Here is a 20899-nt window from a genome sequence, read left to right as displayed (position 1 = left end):
CCTCCTTATATCTCTGGCCATTGCCAGGCTGCCTTCCCATCCCACTTGGTACGCATTATTTTGATAAAACCTTAAAAATGAAAAAATTAAGTATCCAAATACTATACAAAGAACAAAAAATAACATTGTGAGAATTTGTCTCAAGTAATATTCTTACTGCTCTAAAAATCATGCCCCACCACCACACTACAATTGTAATGTCCCTCAGGGTTTGATCTATTCTAGAAAGAAGTGAGAAGTGCATAACTTGACTCCAATATTCCCTTGCTGATATGGTGCACTGCTGATAGCCCGAACGCACACACACACGCACACACACACACTCAGGTGCCCCACTCTATGCTCTGGGCATGTGGTAACCTGAGTTTACTGCACATAGGAAGTCTTTACCTGAAATGTCACAGTAAACAGTCTGTTGGTAGAGTTGGGCTTGCAGAGGGTTAAAGTACACAGTGATCTCAGCTGATGAGTTGGGCCACACATCACCTTCCTGAAAAACATGAAAGAATAATTTAAAACCAACAGGATAAACAGACGGCACTGATTTTAAAGGTTGTTTTTATGCTATAACTTCAGGAAATTTGAAGGAAATATTTTTACAGCAAATAAAAGAAAGCGCTATTTTACCCAACAGGTAGTAAACTTACATTATTCGTTAAGAGGTGGTGCAAATTGGAAACAAGCTTCAAAGACAATTTCAGTGGGTTCATAAATATATAATTAGTTACTAAGGGAAACTAGGATTTTAGGGCATTTTTAAAATTTGCATATAAAATGAACATTCATTATACGCCACTGTGTGTCCAGCACTGGGCTTCAGAGATGAAGAAAGGTGTGGTCCAAGGCTGTTTGGAGCTCACATCTCGGTGGGATGATAAACATGTATACAAATGCTTTATAATATATGTGATAAGTGCTATGCCTATATAAATAGGGTCCAGACAGGCCACAGAGAAAGAAGTACTCAACTTCCTTGAAGGAGGAACCACATTCCTAACTTCTGGGGTGACAACATAGGAAATAGTCTTATTCTGTGAAAACATATCAATGGCCCAAGGTAGAACAATGGCCAGACCAAACCTTGGTTCTGATCCAGTGTGATATTTCTCACTTGAATTCAACCATTCAAAAGTCTAATAAGGAAACCAAGTTCTGAAATTGTAACGCAACATGCCACATATCAGAATCCCCTTCAGGTATTCTTTGAAAAATATTTTTGTACTAACCACATAACCTGCGGCCTCTTCATTTACTTCTCAGGGCTCTAAGAGGAGACGCTAACAGCACCTGCTTCAAAGGGTTTCCTAAGGTCCGACGAGAACACACAGGTCAAATGCTTTGCCCCTGGCTCAGTACATAGTAAGAGCTCAGTAGATAACTGTTTACTATGGTGATATTATTTTTATGTCACTTGGAAAGACTAAGATGAAAGCGTTGGAAAAATTAGGGGGAAAAATTTGTGTTTTTCCTATGGTTTTTGTAAATAGGGCCAAGTAGGGCATAAGTGATAAACACATCCAAAAATCCATAAAGGGTCCCACCAGCTAAATAGAAAACTAAGGAAAGACAACTTGATAAACAGGCTCCAGTTTTAGATAGTCCCCAACGCATATTTTATTTCCAGTGGGGCTAGAAATGAACATAGTGCTGGGAAAAAAAGGGGCTCAGATAACAAAATGGTTTAAAATGCAGACATCAAACAAGAGGGGGAAAAGAGAAAACTAGATCCAATTGGGGTTTATTGATGCAGGCGACAGTCTGATCAGTGTGCTTCTCAGGCAGCGTGCCCTGACTTCAGAATGATGAAGGGCTCGGAGCCTCCGAGAAGTAGCAGTCATGGCTGTGACTGGCATGTGGGTCCTGGGAGCGCTCACATCCCAGCTGAGCACACTAGAATGAAGGCTCCATGAGGGTGGGCATTGTTTTATCCCCAGCGCCTAAACCAGAGGCGGCCTACAGTCAGTGCTCCACATATTTATTGAATCAGTCGTATCCACTCAGTTGTCTGGTTAGATGCCTGTTCGTCTTTATAGCCTGTTTCTGCCATTTTCTCCTCAACTGGAGCCACAAAAGCCATATCATTTTAGAGCTAAAAGGGCCCTTTGAGATCACGTAGGGAATAGGGAAGTCCTAATCACTTTCACTTATTTAGGCATTTCACTGTGGTGCTTTTCCAAACCTTGAAACAAGTACCTGTTTCCTTCTGATACATGGCAAATACCTGGCCCCTTTTCATTTGTGGGGTTGTAGTGAAATGGAATGTTAGGAGCACTCATGGCTAGAATGGGCCTACAGGCCAGGCAGAAGGGGTGGCTCATCCACTCACTGGTGTATCAGCGGGTAGCCCATCTCAGAACAGCTGAAGCCCTGAGCTTCTTCCTAACCCATGAGACATTTGTATCTCCCTGGTGGGTTTAGACTCTGGTGTAGAATGGACACAGCTGACCTGTTCCTATTCAAACTGACTGACCAAAGCAGCCATCTTGGATCCTGAGAAAACCCATGCTAGAAAGATCTCACCAGAATGGTAGGAAGTGGCCTGCAAAAGGATACACTGAAAATCAGATGAGTTCAGTACAAGTGGGCAAATTCAGGGATCTTTTGGTTTGGGGTGGGCCAGACTCCTTCCCAAAGCATTATCCGAGCAAGAGAATCCAAGGTCCATAGGCACACAAGAAAGCAACACACTTAAGTTCTCTCCCAGAAGCGCTCTTGGACACCCATCATCAAAGAAGTCTGATTATCAGAACTGGTGAGTTGGAAATGGTGGGATGGACACGCTCCAGAGAGGCAACCAGAATCTCACCAGAGGAGAGCGTGTTGATGTCCAGATGTGACCATGAGAGGATCATGTACCACAGAGGCTCCCTGAAGGCTGAGAAGCCCCTCTGCTTGGAGAGGGAACACCAGTGCAAGGGGATCTGAGTCACAGGGTTCAGACTGAGTGAACGGGACTGTGGGCTCAGTGCTTCCTTATCCTGGGCTGTAGTTGTTTTACTGTGCCTGTGACATCGGCTGGTAACTTGCAGCTTTTACTGAGCCCTGGGAGATAATTCAAGGACAAATCCTATTCTAAAGTCCTCTCCTGGGCCGGTAGCAGGTGACGTGCATTAAGAGGGCTGTGCGTGTCTGTGAAAACTGAAGTGTGGTCATTCGGTTTCCTCTCGCAGAGGGACGCTTTCAATATCAGGTCATTTGAAGGAGTTGGGAACATGTACAAGGACACTTTTATTTTTCAGTAGAGATTAAAAGTCAAAGAACGTCTATTTCTTTATAGCAAAAACTTAACACAGCACTTTCTAGCAAATCAGAAAGAACAAACCCTTGAAACAGGCAATCTGCCTAAAATGACCCCACTTTTACGTGTCTATCTTTGAAACATTTCATATTACTTCTCCAACACTTCTGAAATTAACTTCCATGTTATTTATGTCTCTGAAAAGAATTTTCTTACTTTGTCGCTCACTTCTAAAGTTTCCTTCTGAAAACCAAAATATTCAGAATTTTCCCTACTGGCACTGACATCAATATCCTTTCTTCCTAGTCCTGTGAAACCAGCCTCATCACACAGAAGCCCTGCTGTTCTGCTTTCCTTCCATATATGACTTCTCTCCCATCCCTGTCCACTTTCCTGCTCCAAATGAGAGACTGAGTATATAACATATAATCCATAAGTGACTATTATCTTGCTTGTTGAAAATAATTGTCAAAATGGCCTTCAGTTATATTTTAATTAACTTCCTTCATGTGCTAATGTTTTGTTTTTCTCCTGGACTCATGACTGCATTTCACTTATTAATCAAGTGACCTGCTAGAAGGAAGCTATTTTGAATTTTCAGGTCTAAAGCAAACTCCCATATTGCAGTTTTTGCACAAATATTAAATATCTCTGGAAATGGAACTTCATGTTTCCTTCTGGAACAAGAACAAACAACCAAGTGACTTGATGGACGCAGTGCTGAGATGTTCTGAAAGCTGTCTATGAACCTACTGCACTGGTTCATGATAGGTGATTAATACAATCATGAGAAAGTATACTTTAAAAATGATCTCCTTAAAAAATCATACTGGCAGGGTCAGTCCGGTGGCATAGTGATTAAGTTCATGTGCTCCGCTTTGGCGGCCCAGCATTCACAGGTTTGGATCCTGGGCACAGACCTACGCACTGCTCATCAAGCCATGCTGTGGCAGCATCCCACGTACAAAATAGAGGAAGGTTGGTATGGATGTTAGCTGAGTGACAATCTCACTTCCTGAACCTCACTGCAATTATAACAAGAAGTCAGGAGTGACCTTTCTCACATCATAAAAAAATGCCAGAGTAAATTTAAATCATTACAAGCAATAATCAGGTTTAGATGAAGCCAGCATGACTGGTGCTTCTGTCTGGCGAACATAGTAGGACGCCCTGCATGCTCATATGTTCAACTCCCTTAGAAGGTGATTCTCAGGAGGTTCTCTCGGATGACACAGTCAACATCAGTATGTTGCAGCTCCTGAGAAATACACTGGTAGATCTTTATCAAGTTATCCCGCTTGGGTCAGGGTCCAGGCAGCCCACAGCAAGGTGAGTGAATAATGATTTGAAGAGCTGCTATCCTGTGTGATGAATTCCATCACGTTCCACCAAAATGGAAATATTCTTGACAACATAAACAAATGTTTTCAGCTATCTTATTATATTTAAGGAAAATTTAAAGAATTTCTCTTGGGAAATAAAAACATCCTCCTAAAGTCAAATTTCCATCAATCAATAAGAGAAAAAAAAGAAGCACTAATTAGAAGCTATAATCTGTTTCACTACCCACAACTACTCTTCTAGAAACTTCCAGATCAGCGAGAGAAAAAATGGCTCTCCTTATCATCACTTGGAGCAAATAAAGTTGTCTCAAAGACAAATAGAAAAAAAAAAAAGGAAGCTAAAAAGTTGAAGGTAAACTACCCTAAATATCATTGAGAGTAAAGATTGAATTGGCACATGACATGCAAGAAGATTTTTCTACTCCATTGCATCTCCTAGGATAGGACAAAAAACTGAATTTCATAAAATTTTGATTCTCAAAATAATGACCAGAAAAGTTTCTAAAAGGGGGATCTAAGATCTGGCCGTCTGTCAGAGGAAGTTTCACAAAAGGTGTTCTCTGTCTTGGGTGAGATACTCCAACCCATATACAGTGAAAATGCCACCGCGGTTTTACAGAACCGAGGTCATTATGTGTGATGTTCGTGCCTTTCTCTGGAGAGAACAGATTTGTGTCTTTTCCAGCAAGGAAGGGTGTTGAGTTATTTAATGAGCCACGAGGAACCTTGCTGTTTCTGAGACTTCCCTAGGCCTCCCTCCACCTACGCTGCTTCTCCAGTACAATAGTGAATGTACCAGCACAACTGGAAAAGGTTTGCCCAAGCACAAAGATCTGAGAGACCATCAATGATAAAGGGAGGCTGAAGAATAGGAAAACCGTGCTATCGGAAGAGCTGCGACTTGTCAAGGACAGTTTGTTCTCAGCGGATCCCTGTCCTCCTTCTCCTTTCTGGTGTCCATTTCCAAGGTGTCAGCTCCCACATATTTGCAATGTGACTCATGGCTAATGGTACAAGAAGTGGAAGGGGTTTGCAGTAAAAAGCTAGATCTTTCCTTTTTGGTAGCCATCTGGGCTTCCACCCAACCTGGTTCTGCTGAGCTCACATGCTATACTGATTTGGGAAAAATAAAGTAAACTAAATTTGAGCTGTGCTTTCAAAGTCTGAATTGCTGAACTGCATGTTTTCTGCAGGTTTAGGTGACAACAGAGCATGGTTTACTATTACTCACACGGTAAAAAGGAATTATCAAGTTTCTCTCCCTTTTTAAGGCTTAGTTAAATTAAGCTGACTTTTCCTCAGGGATACTGGATGAAGTTTTCTTTGATGGAAAAGACAACAAAACAGAAGCAGAAACGTTTCCCCTGCTCACTGATGCTAGCCAATCAGCTAGGACCAGTTTGGGCAAATACCTCTAAATTCTCAGAGCTTTCTTTTTAAGAAAGTATCATGTGTTCAACATTCAGAAAATCGCTACATCTTAAAGTGTGACCTGAGCCAGCAGCACCGGAGTTGAGAAACAAGGCCAACACATCTGTGATGTAATTTCTCAGAGGACTCCTAGACGCCCATGGAAATCAAAAACTTAATTCTCTTTTTGCCCTGTGATATTCTTCTGCCTCTCAATTCTCTGAATCATGTTTTTTGTCTTTGAATCTCTCTTACTCAGAATGCCCAGGAGACCTAAGCAGAGGATATAACAGAATGAGACTGTCAAAATTCTGTGCAGCCAGAGTCCATCTAGCAAAATAGAATATTATATTTTTGAAAGTAGTCGATTCCACCTGCTTTTCTGGAAGGAGAAAACATGCATAACAGACTCAATTTCACAATTCCTTTCCAATGGGGAAAAAAACTATATAGAAGCAGGTGGCTTGAGAAATGATCAGTATTTTACAGAAGCCAATACCTTCTCTAGGTAAGGAATAAACGGAAAATTTTAGGCGAATTGCATTAATACTTCAAGACATTATCAAAAGAATTGACATGAGGAACTTGGTATAAATAGTAGTAATATGCCACATGCTTTTATGACTAGAACAATTATGGCTACTATTAGAATGTCAATAAATTACCAAGTGAGGCTAAAAAAATTTCTTCCAGACCTCTGTCCTGTATCTGCCCAGAACTGCCTTCCCTCTGTGGTCACTCTGGATCCTTGCCTACCCCCTTTCTCCATTAATGAACGCCTCTGGGGTTTCTCAAAAGACAGATTCCCACTTCTACACTCTGTGACCACTTCAGTACCCAAGACAAGACAGCATAGCTCCTCAAGGTTCGAACAAGAGACCCTACGGCAACCCTGTGCAATGAGCTTGATGAGAAGAAAGTGAGCCAAGGCGATGGCACTAACCAGTGGCCGAGTGGTGAGCAGGTGGCAGAACAGAGCAAGAACTTGCAGCTGTAGGGTTTTGGTCAGTCATTCTCACAGCATTGAGTCAAACTACTCACATGATCATATTAATAAAATTTGACTAAATTCAAACCCATCACCACCTCTGGGCACTTTAGCGACAGTGACGGATCTCTTGATCCTGAATGTACTTGCTTTAAATTGAAAGAGTCCCATAAAACACTCAATAGGAGAGAAGACAATAAGGGCTAAACTAACCTTGGTTTTAGCTGATGCATTTTGAAGAACCAAGATGCACAGACATAGATCTGAGAAAATAAGTATGTTGTTTCTTCTTTATTTTCAGAACCTAAGTAACCAGTTTTTTTTTCCTTTTTAAGTTTCTTTCATTTGGAGACAATGTCCTTCCGCGGTGGACAGAAGCTGAAGAGCCCATCAGAAAGTAAGGTGGTCTCTAAGCCCCTACACCAACATTTTATTTTTTATTTATTTCTTTGAGGAAGATTAGCCCTGAGCTAATATCTGCCACCAATCCTTCTCTTTTTGCTGAGCTAACATCTGTGCCTATCTTCCTCTACTTTACATGTGGGACACCTGCTACAGCATGGCTTGATAAGCGGTGCATAGGTCTGCACCTGGGACCCAAATCTGTCAACCTCAGGCCACCCAAGCAGAGCACGCGAATTTAATCACTATGCTGCCACCAGGCCGGCCCTATTTTTATTTTTTGAATAGCATATCAATTAGAGATTGATTGTGAGATCAGAAGGTGACACTGCTTGGTTTAATCTTCTCTGCTTCTACTGTGAACTCAACTCATATCAAGAAGCTAATTAAAAGGAATCACACCCTAATAAAAAACTAATTGCTGATGCATGGCTCAACTGTCAGAAATTTAACAGCAGCCATTTGGCATAACTCATCTGATACGTGAGCAAGACTCAGAAGAGATCTTCAGTAGAAAATGATGAACCAGGCATAACAGGGTTGAAAGACATGTAAGACAGACTGATGAGTTCTCAGCTGGCTGGTACTCCTCTCGGCCACCCTTCTCTCAATTCATAGCCTCTCCTCTCTTTGCAGGGCCTCTAAAGGTCAGCACCAGGGGGCTGTCTTGGGCCCTCTGCAATTTTCCTTCTTTGTTCTGCTCTTAGAATTTCCATCTGCTTTTCAGGCTTACAATCAATACCTCTATAGGATACTCACAAATCTTGCCTCCCTTCCTGATTCACCTTCCACAAATTTAGTCCTGCATTTCCAAAACTTTTTGGATATCTATTATCATCTCAAATTCAACACCTTAGGAACCAAACATCACCATTAATTGATTTCCATTCCTTCATTCCTTCCTTCTCTCTTTCTAGGCCTGGGGCACAGATGAGGAGAAGGTATTCTTTGACCTTAAGGAGTTCAGACTCTGTTCCTAAATCGGAGAATCGTAACTTGTGAATCAAAAAGAATAAAAGTATCCTACCCCATATCCTTATTTTATGTACAAGGCAACCAAAGCCAAGGGAGATCTAATGGCTTACTTAAGGTCACATTTGCTATTGGCAAAGCTTGGAATTAAACCACCTCTTGACTTGCTAATTTCTATCAAAGACATCATAATTCTGCCTGTCACTCTAGTTCAGAGCTGAGGAGATATGTGATTCTTCACCATGTGTTACCCTCAATGGCCAGTCAATTGAAAAGCACTTTATGTCTTTCTTTTGAACATTTCTCACATCTGCCACTTCCTTTGCTTTCCGACTATCACTGGGCTGACCATCTGAGTCAGCATCATCCTCACATATCACCCTGAACTTGCCTACAGAGATGTTCAGGCTCCTTGACTCTTCCTGCACTAGTGCATTTCCCCTGCCCAACCTGCACCACTCATTCCACCCTCTGTCCACCTTCCTCCAGTTTAACCCATACGTGGCTACCAGGATAATCTTTCTAAAACATCCTGAACACATCATGCTCCTGCTTCAAACCCTGTAGTGAGTCTCGGATAACCATGGTGTGCTGTGTGACAACAGGGGTGTATGGTCATGGGGAAATGTTGCTTATGCTCTACCACTTGGATTTCCCAAGTATTTCCCAAACTTATTTGACCACAAAGCTTCCTTTTTGCAAGGAATATACAGTATGACCCCTCAGATTCAGTGTTTGCAGAGCCACACTGTGGCAGACAATAGCCTGTAGGCTATAGCACAACAGGTTGGCCAGGCAGAGATTTCCTCCACTCTCCTTTCAAATCTTATTTTTCATATTTTCCATGACTTCCTGCTCCAGAAACACTGCTCTATTCATTATTATTTAATATGCCAGGAACCTAATGCTTTCTGTTTTCTTTGTTTTCATAATTTCTCCAACTGGAAACATTTTCCTTCTTCCTTTACACTTAATTAAATCTTATCCTCCTTCTAAAATTCAGCTTAGAGCTCATCTTTTCTATAAATCCTTCTCCAACTCTCTCATCCCAAACTACTTTAGCATTTATTTACCACTATCAGAAAATAAAAATCTCTACAGTAGAAAAAACCCATTTTCTACATTTGGGTCAAGAAGCTAATGAAATGGTAGAATTTTCCCATCAAATACCTTCAAAAGTACTGTACAAGGTAAGATTATATTACACTCACAAGAACTGTATTTCTATAAAACTATCAGGAGCTTTAAGAAGAAAAAAAAGGAGATTTAACATCAATAAATAATTCACTATAACTGACACTGAGTTCTGCTGTTTTGACCAGAATGACTTTAAGAAGACACAAGAAAAGTTTTATGCCTTCATTTTCATTTTGCAAAAATTGTTAAGAATCAGCTAATGAATACTATCATGAGATGAAATTTTGAATAGTGTACACAAAAGACAAAATCATTACAGATGCCCTAAAGACCATTTACACTCTAACTGAATATTATCCCCTTCCTATTTGCAGTGATATTTTCCCCAAACAATATAAACAAAATTAGTCTCAATTACTTAAAAGTACCATTTCTGTGTGTCATTATCTAAAGAAAATATTTTTCTTCCTAATGGTGAAAAAATGCCTTGTGCTAAGAATGCCCAACTCAGTTCTCATCTGGAATTCAAAAACAAACATATTAAATCCCATATTTTAGCACTCATATATCTCCATCAAGAAGCGTGGTTCATGAAAGACAGCATCAGGAGAAGAAAATGTGAGTTAACCCTAGTCTTTTGACTTCTGAACTGGAAATGTACAAGACTCACCTGTGGGCCTGCCACCTCCTCCTGACCACCAATGTTTGTAATTCCAGAGCCATCACTCCCAGAAGGCAATGAGAAACAGGACAACAGTCATCAGCCTGGATCTGTGGTAGCGGCTGGGAAGACTCTTGGACTGTCCACATGCTGGACCTTATAGGCATGTCTAAGATTGTCAGCCCTGATTGTTTCTCCCTGCCTCTGCCCTGCTCAGCCACTTGCTTGCTTGGACCTCTAATGCTTTTCAACATCTTTGGGCTTGACATGTTTTCACTCTTGCTACCTGTCCTGTCTGTCCAAGACTATATGTTCATCTTGATTTAACTTCTTGCTTGTCTAACTCATCGTCTCTGAAGATCTCTTTGCTCACTGAGCCCTGGACAGTCTTCTGACATGACAGAAGATTCAATGCACATCTCCAATCTTGTTTTCCTACACGAGCCCTTTTCTTCAAGCAAACTGATCTATTCATGGAGGCTTAGATGAGCTATGCTACGTACATCCCCAATTTTGTTCTTCAAAAGTCCCATCCTGGAGCCAGCCCCAGTGCCTAGTGGTTAAGTTCAGCATGCTCCACTTTGGTGGCCTGGGTTCAATTCCCAGGCGTGGATTTACACCACTTGTCGGTGGCCATACTGTGGCAGCAACCCACATATAAAATAGAGGAAGATTGGCACAGATGTTAGCTCAGGGCAAATCTTCCTCAAGCAAAAAGAGGAAGATTGGCAACAGATGTTGGCTCAAGGTGATCTTCCTCAACAACAGCAAGAGTCTCATCCTGGAAGAACCAATTCAAGGCTCTGCTCCCAAGAAACCTCCTCCAACTTCTTAGCCTGTGATAATCACCTCAGCCTCTGACCTAGTGTCCTGACTGTCTTCATCAGTGATTCACACAGCAGGTCCCATAAAACACTAGTCCCAAAGGATGTCTCCAAGGGAAGGCTCCCTCTTGAAGATTTACAAGGCACATCACCGTATTAAAGACTTTCAGAGGTCTTACAGCAGAGAAACCTTTCAAACAATATTGAACCCAGTGTTTCTCAAACTTATTTAGCCATGGAATTCCTTTTCTATGTTATATCCTTTAAAAACAATTTGGAGGTGCAGATATAAGGAAAACAGGTCTACACAAGTCAGTGGCATTTCCCACAAGTGACCCTGTATTCTAATGTGTCCTTGTGCCCACGTCTTCTCTCCACTGGCTTGAATGGTAACAGTCCAGCAGCTCTAACTAGCAGTGGGCTTTCTCAACTCTATTGCTGTCTTTATCCTCACATCACTCTGTGACTGCCAAGCATAAGGGAACGCACAGTACCCAACACATAATCAGTATGGAAGATGCTAGCTACTTTCATTTTGAGGCAGTAGGGCAGGGTGGTCAAGAGTTTGGTCTGTGGAATCAGAGACCATGTTCTAACTCTGGCTCAGCTCTCACTAGAGAGACAGCAAGATCGAAGACTATATCTGTTTTGCTCATCGTTGCCTGTTCACACACAGTGCCCAGTACAGAACATGCAGTCAATAAGTATTTATGGAGTGACTAAAGGACAAAGCAGTTAACCAGAGTGATTTTGTCCACCAGGGGGCATTTGGCAATGTCTGGAGACAGTTTCAGTTGTCACAGTTGATGCTAAACATCCACAGATGGATGTTTAATAGCATTCATCCTACAATGTACAGGACAAAGACTTGTCTAACCCCAAATGTCAATAGTGCAGAGGATGAGAAACCCTGCTCTAGGGTCAGGCTAATCAGAGATAAATTTTTAAACACTGCCACTGTTTGGTCTTGAGCAAGTTATCAAATTTCTCTAAGTCTTAATTTCCTCATCTGTAGAATGGGGAACTGATTATATCTTATAAGATTGTAGTAATATAATATACATACAAATGCGATAAATCAGGTAACACATATAAAGTGTTTACCACAGTGATTGGTGCATAGAAAGTGTGATCTATGAGCATTCTTACCCTTAATCTTCACTCATTGTCTCACAATGAGGATGAGCCTCTTCAGATGGAATCTTTACGCTCTCAGGACTCACTATATCAATTCCAGAGTGAGTACTCTACCAAAATAAGCCCGCGCTCCCACTATGCTTACTGTAGGGTCAGATTGTATTTATGTGCTCACCAAGGGCTCAATAGTGAAAACGTTATTCAAGAAGAGCATGCTGTCTGCCTGAACCAGCTTTCTCTGATTCTCAAAGGTGTGGGAGAGAATGGAAAGACGTTCTCGGAGTGAAGGATCAACAATGCACTCTTCAAGAAACTCGTCGGTCTCAGTCTTTTCCTCTTCGATCAGATGATCACAGACTCTAAAGAAAATACAGGAAACGTGAGATTTATTTTGGCACTCCCAGGAAGAAGTGTGTAAAAGGCTCCCCTCCAGTCCATCCTCCTGGAAATGGTCTCATCCATCACCCTGGGGTGGTCTCTCCTTGCCCTGAGTCTGTAACATACTGGGTGGGCGACCTTGTACTTTAACCTCTCAAGAGCCTCAGTTTGTTCATCTCTAGTCACTTCCTTCAAGAAGTCCTCCTGGGCCCCCTGTCCTACTTAAGCCCATTTGCTTACTCCTGAGACCTTATGTATACTGGGACAAATATTTTATTTTAGGTAACAGTGTCTTCCAGGCTGCTTTTTAAATATTTAACAGCTACCCTGCCTCTCACACTTACAGGACAATTTTGTTTCTTTTACCTTGCTTAGCTTTAATTCTTTCTTAGCTGTTAGTTACCTGGAGAACAGAATCTAGAGCCAGCAAGGACTAGGTTTGGATATTAATTCTGTTGTCTATTTACTAGCTCTGTGACTTTGGGAGTTACCTAATTCCTGTAAGCTTCAATGCCTTCACCTATAAAATAGAGACAATAGGAGGTCCTCAATGGTAGAGATGAGTTGAAGATCAAATGTGATCAAGGACCTGGTGCAGTTTCTGGGACAAAGCAGTTGCTCAATAAATACTAGTTTCTCCCTATGTCAACCATAGGCAATTATCAAGCTGTCAAGCTTATAAAATGCTCCAACTACACCTGAGATACCTCCTTTTCTCTTTCTTTCTAGCTTCTTACCAGCAAGAAGTTTGTAAAAGGCTCCTCTCCAGTCCATCCTCCTGGAAATGGTCTCATCCACCCATCAAATCCATCATGAATATCCATCGCAATGTCAGAAAAGCAGCCTTCCCCAACCCTCTGCTCTCTGCCCTCACTGAAGCTGTGTTCACATTACTCAGGGTATCAGTTACTTCACCTGAACTTTGATGACTGAATTTTATCTCCTCTCAGGACATATCATCACCATTTTACTGGCATGACCAATGGTGAGAGACAAATTATTTAGCAATGTGAGTGCTCAGTGAGAGCCTAAGGTCACTGAATTCCTGTCCCAGCCCCAAGTATTTTCTAAATGACTTCATGCAAACCATATACTCAGCAATGTCAAATAACTCTTTTTAATAACTGTAGCACTCAGCGTCCTTTGGTCACTGAGCATAAAGAAGTCAAAGAAATGGATTCAGTGTGTTCTGGTCCCAAGAAAGAAAGCACTCTGTGCTTCCTTTTATTGCTAGTTGGGAAGCAGTGTCCAAGGTGACCAGAGTGGCAGTCCTTCTATTCTTCTGGGCAGAGCAGGGCAAATCAAAGAGAACTCAGTCCACAGAAAGAAAGGAAACCACATATTCCTGTGAGTGGAGTTTATGATACCTATCTGTAGGAATGAACAATCATGGATGTAAACAAAGACAGAGGTACAAAGAGGTTCATTACAGTGTTAGCAACAAAACAAAAAAAATGAGATAAACTTGATGTAAGAGATTGAAGGATTGGTTAAACAAATAATGGGAATCATAAACATTATATTTATCTAGGGGGGTTAATGGGTGTGGGGTGTGGGGATAAATTGCTTTGTGTGGACCAAGGATGATAATGCTCCATGAATTAAGGAGTATGATTAACTCAACACTTAGACCAGAAAACAAAAAAGAACAAAACAAAAATTCTCAAATGCTATTCTTCTCCCATGCTGTTGGGACTCTTGCATCAGTAACAGCCCTATAATGCAAAGGGGAGTGGGGATACCAGACGTCTTCCTCTTTGTTCTCTGATGGAGAATTGAAGCCACGGCTGAGAGTCTAAGAAGGGAGTGTGAAACAACACCTTCAGCTGAGTTGACTCCAACAAGGGCTTCTATATACCTCACTTTATTGTTTTGCAATCTTGTCCTGCTGACATTCATGGTCTCTTGTATTCAGAGGTGGTTCTGTTTTACAGATAATGGGACCTCTCATTAGAGAGCGTAACAACACACCAGCCTTCTCTTTCAAGTAAAACCATGGATTTAACCTATTTTACAAATGGTCTGGTAGCCTCAACACCCATTACCTTCAGGCATAGGTACAGTCCAGCCTACGGTCTATAGTCAATGGGGAAGACTTGTGTCTCAGTTACAGTAGTGTTGAACCAGTAATGCTTCTTCATCTGGAAGTGCTAGAGACCTGCACCCTGCTCCTTTGCAGCACACCCAAGAGGTGGTAACTGGATGCTGAGGAGATTAAAAACTAAGAGCCACAGACTTAACAGCTGGCAGAAATACTCCCATGTCCACACTTGGCATGGAAAGGATGAAGCCACCCACCTTCAAACAAACCATGTAATCCTGGACACCAAGTAACTCTGTGATGACTGTTATAAGCTGAGGACTAGCAATCCTCTTCCTGCTTACCAAGTACCACTCAAGTCTTCAGATTCTTTTTTTAAATTATTTTTTGGTGAGGAAGATTGTCCTTGAGCTAACATCTGTGCCAATCTTCCTCTCTTTTATGTGGGAAGCTGCCACAGCATGGCTTGAAGAGTGGTGGTAGGTCTGCACCTGGGATCCAAACCTGTGAACCCCGGGCTGCCAAAGCGGAGCATGCGAACTCAATCACTATACCACTGGTCTGGCCCCGAGATTAAATTTTTATTACTATTCAGGTGGAAGGCTCAAAGACCAATTAAAACTGATTTATCTAGAGAAACATGTCATTTCCTACACTGGAACGTTGTGGAACAAATCCATTCTGATCACTTTGTGGGTGTTTCATTGAGGATTCTAGGAGTTCTTATACAGAGCAAATCTAGAATTAGAGCCATTGAGACAATCCCATAAGCTTGATGGAGAAATGGGGAGTAGAAATCCCGAAAAACTCATGCCAAGTCTCTGAATATAATAAAATGTGATACGAATGAGCATGAAGGATGTAGGATGTTTTGTAATCCCTCAGGGCAAGGAGGAGGAAGTAAGGAGGGATGAATGCAACCTCCGTTTTTGAAGAGATTAATTTCTCTCCAAGTCCCAGAAAAACATCAGAAAGGAGACAGACCCACAAGTAATTTTGTAAAGGTCCCTACATCTGATACTGAAGGTTTAAAAAAATGGAAAAAAAATTAAAGCCTAGAACTTCTGCCTAGGGGAAGTGACATCTTCATTGTCAGAGTCTGGAGCCTGGGATGAGCCCAAGGCCCCCAAATCTGGACATGTGTCCGAGGTTTGTACCAACATGCTGCAGTAGAAGGAGAAGTCATTCTTCCTGGGGTGAAAATGACAGACTGCCAGAAAGGAATATGGCTTCCTATTCCTGAGTAGGACTGAAATTCCTCTACTGGGAGAAAAGATATCCAAGTCTTTGCCCAGGCACATCATCAAGATGCTGGAGGACAAGAAACCCTGATGGCTGGAATAAGGTCTTGAGGGCATCTGTTAAAGCACTTAGCGTTCCTGAAGTCAACTTTCAGCTCCTGTAGATGAATGCCTTGGGACACCCCACTGTTACAACTGGAGAGGAGCAGGCCCACTCTTGGGTCTCACCTAAAATTTACATGGCAGGTTTAACTCAGGTCCTGTGGGTGCTGCAAAGGGAAATTTCAGTTTCTCAAAGTATGCATGAGCCCATTTAGAATAGATCTTCTCTGTTCTAAGTTCGGGACCAAAGTCAACATTCCTCTCTACATTTTAACTGCAGAGACTGCTGAAGGAAGAGGACAAAAGAAGAGTATGCTCACCATCAAGAGCAGAAGAGTCATGCAAAGATTATGCCAGGGATTCCTGCACTGGTCTCGCTGGGGGCTCCAGAGAGAATTTATACCATTAGCTAAAGATCTCACTGCTGCTTCTCGAGGATGAGCAAACCACTGCCCACAAGCAAGCTATATAAGAACATTCTGCTTTATCTGCCACTCATGTGTGGCCTAAGAGACAATTTGAGAATTTGCGATGTGGAGGAGAAAGGGGCCTATACCCACAGCAAGGCACAGCCACCCACAGAGGGGCAACTACCCTGAGACAGGAACTAAAAGTTCAGTAAAGAGCAAACCTGTCTGTATTTGCCTTGCTTTTTGAGAGGATGGGCATTTCATGGCTAGTTACATCCAGGACAAGAATCCATGGCTAATAAGATGAAAGTTGTGACATGCTTGGGGACATATCAAGGAAGGAGAGGGGCATGGGAAAGAAGAGACACCCGGGTCAAATAAGAAATTGGGGAGGGGGGAGAAGGAAAGGGGCAGCGCATTCCATAGACTCTCGTCTTAGATCAACCAATCCACTTTGGAGAACCATGAGTTACGTCACTCTGTGTCACCCAAAGTGAAAATGGAGGTATTCTTATTTAGCATGTGAAGCCACTTTTCAAGTTCATTGTTTAAGGGAGGGTCACGATCCTAGATGATAAAAGTAAGGCTTCCAATCATGGTTATAAAAATGCTATTCTTTATTGTTCCCTTGCTATGAAAAAATTGCTAGAGGAAATAACAGAAAGAGCAAGAGAGATAGTGAAGGAAAGACAATGCAAATCTGCTGTTTCTTTACTTGTACTTGCTCTCCCATTTTATCTCTAAACGTGCTTGGACCAATCTGATTGTTGGTATGCGTATGTCAGCTGGGAAATCAAGACAAGTGAAGTGATGGATTAGCAGTTTCCCCTTGCCTTTTTAAACTACTGGTATTTCTATATCATGAGGCAAAATGAAGGTTTCAGGCAGGAAAGGCTTTTCTTTTCTCACTTTTTAAAGATGACACAGTGGCAATCCAGTGATTAAAGCTCATCGTCTGAATGCTAAAGCTTCTGGTCCACTGTGTCCTGTTATTGTCACAGCTCCTTCTGATTCAATTAGGGACAGCACACTGGGGGCTTTCTGCCTGGTTTCCACAGACCTAAGAATTTTATTTTTATCACATACTAACTTGGTTTAAACAAAGCTTTGAAGCTTCCCAGGGCTAATCTTTAATGAAAATGGAGAGGCAAATAAAAAAGGCTGAAATAAATTCCAATGAAAGCAGCAAAAGTGCTAACTCAGGGAGGACGGAAGGAGATAAAATTGCAAATTGAGTTTAAAAGAGGCAAAGATAGACTCAGTTAAAAGAAATATTCAAAATTTAGCAGTGATGAGATTAGTCAAAACTGTTTGGTTTTCCATTTTTTAATTTTCTCCACTGCCTGAAGTATCTTTAAAAACCAGAAGATTAAAGATACCAACAAGAAATCATTATTAAATCATATGGTTATCAGGGATTGAGCAATGCTACTAAAACTGAGAATATATAAGCTGTTATATCTAAGCCCTTCTTTTTCGTCATTCTTTATACTTTCTAGAAACATCTTTTCACTGACTGAAAAAAAATTCCGTATTGATCCCAATCCAAAAGAGATTGTTTCTAGAAACCCTATGAAATCTGATCAATCTAGTTAGGGTTATGAAAAGAAATACACACATGTAGATTAGTTTTGAGAGAATAGCGAAGAATGATGTATTTGGTCTTTAAAATCCAGGAGTTTAGCTACTGATAAATTATAACCAGGTGAAGATTATCTGAGGATGGACAACATTGTGTTCCAAATAGCTCAACTCAAGTTCTTTAAATGAAAAAAGGAGTATTGTTCACTGGAACCAAGTTATAAAAATTTGACATTGTGTGAGTTGGTTGAAAACAAAAGTCATTGGTTTTTCATAAACACTGAGTTTTGTGTTCCCCCAAATTACAGTATACAGGCAGTTTTTCTTACAAACCTATACTTTTCTTTGTCTTCCTCTTCCTGGGTAGCAAATATCTTCCACTGGAAATGGGCAATGATGTTACTGCGGTTGTGAATAGTTATCGTTCGCTGATTGGCCAGAGATATGTAGGTTTTCTCAATGATCAAGGAATTCTTGTCCAGTCTTATATTCATGTCTATGGCAGCTCCATACAGAGATACAAACACTTTTTCACCTAGAAATTAACAAAGTATAAACACATTTTGAGGTTTATTCTAGAATAATGCTACATTTTTTTAAAAAGCACGTAGTCCAACATAACCAGGCATGCAAAGAAGTAAAAGTCCATATGTTAAAACCAGAAGATACAAGAAAAACAGAAACAGATCCACAAAGAATCAGATGCTAGAATCATCAAATATAGACTATGACCCAACTACGCTTACCAATTTAAAGAAACAAAGGATCAGTTTGAAGCTATATCCAAGGAATAGGAAATCAAAAAAAGATCTAGAAATTCTGAAAAAGAGCCACACTCTAGGCTCTTATAGCAATAAAATAAAAATCACCTAAATTTTAAAAACTCTAAGAATATACTTAATAAGAGAATTTATTAAGTTTATGAAAAAAATAGTGAAATGGAAGATGGTTCAGAAAATACAAAAGGCAATATGAAGAAATAAAAATATATGGAAAATGCACAATGAGTGGGTAAAAGACTAGGCAGATGGAGTGAGAAGGTGTAGGTGTTTAATTAGAAACTCAGAAGGAGAGGAAAGAGGTAATGAAGCAAGGACAATATTTCAAGAGAGGATAGTTAAGAGTTTTTTAGGATTGATTAAAGGCATCAGTTCACAATTCAAAAAGCCCAACAAATATCAAATAGGATAAGTTAAAAGAAATTCATACACAATATATTGCGGTGAAACTAAAGAAAATCAAAGACAGAGAAATTCCTAAAAGCAGTCAGAGGAAAAAAGATAGATTATCCTCAAAAGACCCATGGTTAGAATTACAGCTAACTTTTCGACTGAAACAATGGAAAGTAAAAATCAATGGAATGGTTTCTTCAACATGATGAAGGAGAAAACAATGGAAACCCAGAATTCTATATTTTTTCAGCTTCTTTTAATCTAAAAATGTCTTTGTTTTGTCTTCACTTTTAAAGGATATTTTCAATAGGTAAAGGATGCTAAGTTAGCATTTTTTCTTTCAGCACCTGAGTGATGTTATTTTACTGTCTTCTGGCTTCCATAATTTCAGCGGAGAAGTTTGCCATCAGTATTATTAGTGTGCCTTTCAAGGTGATGTGTCTTTTTTCTCCAACGACTTTTATGCTATTCTCTTTGCTTTGGTTTTCAGCAGTATTTGTACTACTAAGGGTTTGCTGAGCTTTGTGAAGCTTGGATTAATGTCATTCATCATTTTTGGAAAATTCTCAGCCATTATCTCTTAAAATATTTTTTTATCCCATTCTTTCCTCTATTTCTAAGACTCCAATTACACGTATGTGGACCTTTTGACTGGGTCCTGCATGGCTTTTGCTTTCTGTTCTGTTTTTGTTTTTTTGGTTTTTTGTGTGTGCTTTTTCGGGTCCATTCTTCCTTGTTTCCCTCTGTGCTTCAGTTTGGGTATTTTCTACTGACCTGTCTTCACATTCACTAATCCTCTCTTCTGCTGTGTCCATTCCACTATTAAACTAACACAATTAGGTTTTAATTTCCACATTGTATTTTCAGTACAACGTTGTTATTAAAATCTGATAAATATAAAACAAATAGGCCGATATATAGGCTGATTACACTTCTGAATATCAATGTAAAATCCTAAATAAAAAATAGAAACCATAATTCATCAGCACATTAATAGGATGATACTTTACAACCAAGTGGAGTTTGTTTCAGGAATGCAAAGATGGCTATTAGAAAATCCATTAATATAGAATAGATCTCAGGAGAAAAATTATATGATCTTCTCCATTGATGATGAAAAAGAATTTGACAAAATTCAAAACACACTTTTTGTTAAAAAACTCAGTAAAATAGGAACTGATAGAATTAAAACATAGTATAAAGTCTCAGTAATTAAAACAGCACAAAGAGACAGAACAATGGAATAGAATAAAAAGTCAAAACAGGCCCAAATACACGTTGGAATTTATTATACAATAAAAGCAGAATCTCAAATCATTGATAACAATAAACTTTGTAAAAAAAAAAAAAAAAGTGCTACTGGTACAACTCAGTAGCCATATGGAAAATCCTCACATCTAACATCAGAATAAATACCAAATAGATCAAATATTTAAATGTGAAATATGAAACCATAAAAATAGAACAATACACAGGAAAACTTCTTCATAACTTTAGAGGGGAAAGTTTTCTAATTGTGACTCAAAATCCAGATTCTTCTTCTGGGACTGGCCCCATGGCCGAGTGGTTAAGTTCGCATGCTCTGCTGCAGGCAGCCCAGTGTTTCATTGGTTTGAATCCTGGGCGTGGACATGGCACTGCTCATCAAACCATGCTGAGGTGGCGTCCCACATGCCACAACTAGAAGGACCCACAATGAAGAATATACAACTATGTACTGGGAGGCTTTGGGGAGAAAAGGAAAAAAATTTTTTAAAATCTTTTTAAAAAAATCCAGATTCTTCTAAAAAGGATTAAGAAATTTGATTACAAAAAATGAAAAAAAAATACTGCATGGCACAAAATTCATAAGCAAAAACAAA

General features: G+C 40.3%; 1 protein-coding gene across 6 annotated transcripts in view; it reads right to left on the bottom strand.

Moving 5' to 3' along the window:
• Positions 1–20899, bottom strand: part of HYDIN (HYDIN axonemal central pair apparatus protein) — a 335806-nt gene that overhangs the window by 237424 nt on the left and 77483 nt on the right. For all 6 annotated transcript variants that reach the window (XR_002806835.2, XM_023637294.2, XM_023637295.2 and 3 more), the window contains exons 8-10: positions 18199–18400; positions 12288–12471; positions 391–490 (exon numbers count right to left, since the gene is read on the bottom strand). Coding sequence is in view for 5 of the 6 variants with exons in the window: in XM_023637294.2 (XP_023493062.2) it covers positions 391–490; positions 12288–12471; positions 18199–18400 (486 nt within the window). In the remaining variant the exon portion in view is untranslated. The remainder of the gene's footprint in view (positions 1–390; positions 491–12287; positions 12472–18198; positions 18401–20899) is intronic.

The sequence above is a fragment of the Equus caballus genome, chromosome 3 (assembly GCF_041296265.1).
Source record: "Equus caballus isolate H_3958 breed thoroughbred chromosome 3, TB-T2T, whole genome shotgun sequence".
Classification (NCBI taxonomy): Eukaryota; Metazoa; Chordata; class Mammalia; order Perissodactyla; family Equidae; genus Equus; species Equus caballus.
The sequence above is the reverse complement of the archived record's forward strand: the minus strand, read 5'-3'. Positions and strand labels throughout refer to the sequence as shown.